The 4,584-nt window shown below is 48.0% G+C and overlaps 2 protein-coding genes across 2 annotated transcripts, besides 2 other annotated features; both read right to left on the minus strand.

Annotated features, from left to right (window-relative positions):
• Positions 1–544: 544 nt before the first annotated feature.
• On the minus strand, positions 545–1,606 carry TSTA_080660 (uncharacterized protein; the record flags this gene model as incomplete). Its single annotated transcript, XM_002477751.1, has 2 exons — positions 545–1,267; positions 1,319–1,606. The coding sequence occupies 2 exons, from the start codon at positions 1,604–1,606 to the stop codon at positions 545–547; spliced, it is 1,011 nt and encodes a 336-aa protein (XP_002477796.1).
• Positions 1,607–1,639: 33 nt separating this feature from the next.
• TSTA_080670 (uncharacterized protein) lies at positions 1,640–3,062 on the minus strand (the record flags this gene model as incomplete). Its single annotated transcript, XM_002477752.1, has 2 exons — positions 1,640–1,968; positions 2,003–3,062. 2 exons carry the CDS (start codon positions 3,060–3,062, stop codon positions 1,640–1,642), a joined length of 1,389 nt encoding a protein of 462 aa, XP_002477797.1.
• Positions 3,063–3,191: 129 nt separating this feature from the next.
• Positions 3,192–3,214: a microsatellite.
• Positions 3,215–3,987: 773 nt separating this feature from the next.
• Positions 3,988–4,021: a microsatellite.
• The last annotated feature ends 563 nt before the right edge of the window (positions 4,022–4,584 follow it).

Raw genomic sequence — 4,584 nt, forward strand, 5'->3', positions numbered from 1 at the left:
AACTGTCGACGGCCCACTTGCTCACCGCCAACTGTCAACTCTCAACTTGCTCAACCCTTAACTGTCAACTTGGTCAACGTCAACCGTCAACTGGATTAACCCCCAACTTTCGGCTTTCTCAACCACCAACTGTCAACTGGCAACTGTCAACTGTCCAATGGCTGAACCGTCAACCGTTAACTTGCTCAACTGCTAACTGTCACCTGACAACTTACTCAACCGTCAACTGCCAAATAGTAACCGATTTTTCAGCTGAATTACCAATTCGCTTCCTAGTTCGATTGCTGGCTCAATGAATGGATATCTATTCCTTGATTCTGATACTTCTGAATTATAGTATACTCCAATCCCACAGATCAAGATATATAACCGGTCGCAATATAATCCGGGACATGATCCGTCAAGGATATATGTACGAAATGGAACTCATTTCATCATATATACATGTATCTTGCTCAACTACGAGCTAATGACAGTCATGAGGAATATAAATAACAATCTACAATTGGTTTTGAGAGTCCTGATGCACTTGATCCAATCCTACTCATACACATCGTCTCTTCTGGGTGGATGATTCTAGATTCATCCTCTCCACCAACAGTCGCTTTCGCGGCCCAAGCTGGACCTTAAAGCCAAGAAATGAATGCCATTCCCGGCTAATAGCTCGATATTGCATCCGGCGCTCTTCAACATGCCCTGGTGCTTCCTTTAAACCTCGCGCGTAGATTGTGCCTGCTGTCCATGATGTATGGCTTCCTTGCTGATCTGTTACCTTCTCATTGACCCCGTAATCCCGCTTAAAACCACCGCTGGGGAGATGGGCGCGAGAGATCGCAATCGCTGCGTGCCGATAGTAGGTGATGTTCCATTTGGTTTGGAGATGCTGCCGCGCCTCTCGTTCTAGAATCTTGCTGAGGTAGCTGCTATCTTCCCCTTGATGAGCCTTGGGCCAGAGAAAGGGGGAGGGCGCCTCTGTCTTCCCAAAGGCAAGGATCTCCAGCTTTTCGCAGAAGGGAAGAATCAGCCAGAGGTAGTAGATCATCATCTCACTCACTGGCTGTGGCAGATATCGATGGATAATCTTGGTCGATCCAGTGACATGATAGCCCTTGTGATAACTGGTTACTGTGCTGACCAATCCCTGCTCAATAAAGATACTGCGATGTCGCCCATGGACCGTATTGTGGTGACGCAGACTCAATATCTCTGTCCCTCGCGCGGGCTGGCCCCCAGTAATATGACACAGCAGCAGGAGCAGTTCTAAGAACTGATCGCGGTCTTGAAGATATGCTTGTACTGCAGGAATCTTCTACTGGACCTGATGGCTAGGTTGCTGGATATCAAGAAATTCCTCCTGAAGCCACTCGGTTTTTAGCACGTAGTTTAAGAGCCATCGCTGCCCATTTGGAAGAGCCTCTGTATTTTGTACATCTTGGAGAAAGTTCCAGCCACAACGGCTCTCCGTCGGATCGTCCTTTAATCGAGAGAGAGGAATGATAGGGACGACATCCTCTCGAGTCTCCTCATCGTGGAGAAGAAACAGTGTCTCTAGACTCTGCTGTGCCTGTCGAATCTCAGTCTGGATAAAATGCCGGAAGGATTCCATGGTCATATCTAGTCCCTTGTAGGTGAGCCGTTCTTAATCCTCAGACCAATAGATATAACCAAGACTGGTGGTGGTATTCTGGATCTTTTTCCCATACGTGCGGAGTCGTGTGATCCAGGCAAAGGGGCTTCGCGTTCCATGGATTAAGAATCGCTCTCGCATTTCATCAAGAGCATCTGCAGGATGCTCCACCTGGTCTTCGTCAGCCTGGATAATAGCCTCCTGAACCACAAGCATCTGGGCCATCTTAACCAGACCAGATAGTGATGGGGTATATGAATATGCATCCCGAAAGGTCCGTTTCTCTGCATCGACGCCTAGCACAGCAAGAAAGCCAACTACTGCGCTTTCATAGAGATCTCCTTTTAACGTGTGATCGAGCAGGCATCGAGAGACGGAGACAGGCCTGGTCCAGCAGCGCTTGGGCTTCAGCCAGGGTCGACCCTCGGATCACGGTGGGAAGCGGCCGTGTGATTTGGCCTTGATAGGCTAATACCTCAATCCCATACTCCACCATCTCATCAAGATGCTGGAGTTGCCGTGGGGTCAGCCGATGACGCAGCTGGACAGGCTGCTCGGGCTGGGTGGAACGGTGGACGAAGGAGAGAAGCCGTTGCCAGAGATGTTCATAACTCCGATAGGTTGCCTTCTTTAATTGAATGAATAATGGTCGATCCCAGGCCCGTCGGTGTTGTAGGAAACTATTAATCTGGACTTGATCAAAAACATTGATCTTATCTTCTTGAATTGATTGATGTGCTTGTTGAATAATCCTGCTAACACTACTAGCAAATTCTGCCAGGAGTGGTTCCTGCAAGGGATCAGGCCGTGCTCCTAGCAGTGCCACCTGCTGAAAGGAGTATCCACAGAGATAGTCCCCCCAGCGGGTCATCTCAAGCCAGGGAGAGGCCTCTGTTGGTGCCCTATGACTCTGGATCATATTACTTGCAGTATCGATGATCGCCTCACTTTGGGCTAATGCGGTATTGACCTCGGCTTCAATCCGGTTTGCTCTAGATAATGGTGTAGTTTGTAACTCCTGATTAATCAATGATAAAGAAGGAGTCACAGCAAAGTATTGACTTCCCACCCTGGACAAGAAGAACCGCTGACAATGCACTCGAGGATAAATATGGATATGGTGGGTGAAGGCACGTGGAGGACCTCGTGGATTTTTTGGGATCTCTGGATGCTTGAGGATATGGATTCGCATGGTTTCTTTAGCTACTGCCACATAGGGACATGTCGTGCTTGGACATTGATATCCTTGAAAGATTGGGAGATAGGGAATAGGAGCACTGGTAGATAATGGGAATTGTAGACTTTGCTTCTGGGGATCAATCCAGGGCTTTTTAAGCATTTCTTCCAAGATTTGCTGTCGCTGAATCTGGGTTTTTATCCGATAATCATGGCCATGTTTCTTGGCCAAATGTGCCAGTAGATGGGATGGAGACATTGCATATCGACAGGGCTGGCAGATCCAGATCTAGTGGTCTGGAATGTACTGGAACAGTTCCATCACTCAGAGATTGTGGTGGGTGGAAATTGTCGCTTTGGCTGGGATGAATGAGCAGATTAGTCAGAGGAGAGAGAGAGAGAGAGAGAGAGGATCGTTAACCAGATCAAGGTTGGAAGGAATGTAGGTTAAAGGCCTGGTCGCAAAGTGAGAATCATCTCAATTCTCTCCCCACACAACGCCGTTGCCTGGTCGTTCCTCTTTTTCTCTCGTACTCTCCCTCTATGCGACGCGACGCGTTCTTATCATTGCTCCCTTTGTTTTTTCTCTTGGGTGGAGAATTAGATTAGATTTGCGGCTCTGGCAGTTGGAGCGCATGAACCGTAACCCTAAGAGTGGGGCACGGGGGAGCGGCAGCCAATCAGCGGGCGGGTAATTGTATCCTGGGTGCGAAACAATTGACGATAGGGTATAGGTAGTGGTAATTTCATGCCTTCTAGGAAGTTGACAAACCAGCTTGAGGAAAGAGTATTAGGGTTGGCGGCACTTATAGCGGTCTCGCTGATAGATATAGGCTTGAGTCCTGTAGTTTCACTGATTTCTGAGAATAGTAGTATAGGATTGACAGGGATTAGAGAGTATTGACCATCTAAGATTTGGCCAACTTTCCTTGGCACATTGGTGACTCGGTACGAGACCCATTGGGAGCTGCATTCTATCTGGCAGTTAACAAAGAATGCAGAGATAATCTCTTTTTAGGCCTCAAGGGTTAGGAGGGCTTCTGGGGATGAGGGACATAGTGCAAAACCAGTCTTTATAGCTTGAACTTCTTTTAGTGCTAAACTGTTTGAGTTTAGTTGAGACCGTAGGCTAGAGTAGATAGTGTAGGCTTCCATTTTTCTAGCTGCATGGTCAGCTGGGAGGCATTGATGATTGATTGATTGATTGATTGATTGATTCATACACGCATCTAAGCCTAGTGGCCGGCGGCGCCTTCTAATTGGGCAGCGGGCGTACTACCGTATAAAAGCATAAATCAACGTCAACGTGCCAAGACGCTTCCGGCTTGACGCTGACTTAGTCAACTCCACGCGAAAGTCTCGACACGTATCCGTATCCAGATCCGAAGACCACCAACAACAGATAACGAGCGAACAGAACGCCGAACCAACAAAGGAAATGTGTATATATACAAAATGAGTGAAGGATCTCGGTGCGGGGTGACGTGATATTTATGTTTTGGTGCCCGGTTCTATTTCCAAACGTGTCAAGTGGCTGATCCGTCCAAGCCGAATCAACATGGTTACTCTTCATCAGGTAGTGTCGCACTCACTGTGAGCGCGTGGTTGTTAAGGGGTTACGTGATGGAACTGCGTCAATAGACCAGTCCGCATCATAAATTCATACTCTGCCGACCCACTGAGGTCGCTAAGAGCTCCGATATCTGTTTCGCGTGCTTCTTTCAGAGAGTCTCCATACGCAGTTTATTGGGTAGACACCGTATGAGGACGTGGGCCGTATC

This window comes from Talaromyces stipitatus, genomic scaffold (genome assembly GCF_000003125.1).
Source record: "Talaromyces stipitatus ATCC 10500 scf_1105507295527 genomic scaffold, whole genome shotgun sequence".
Lineage (NCBI taxonomy): Eukaryota > Fungi > Ascomycota > Eurotiomycetes > Eurotiales > Trichocomaceae > Talaromyces > Talaromyces stipitatus.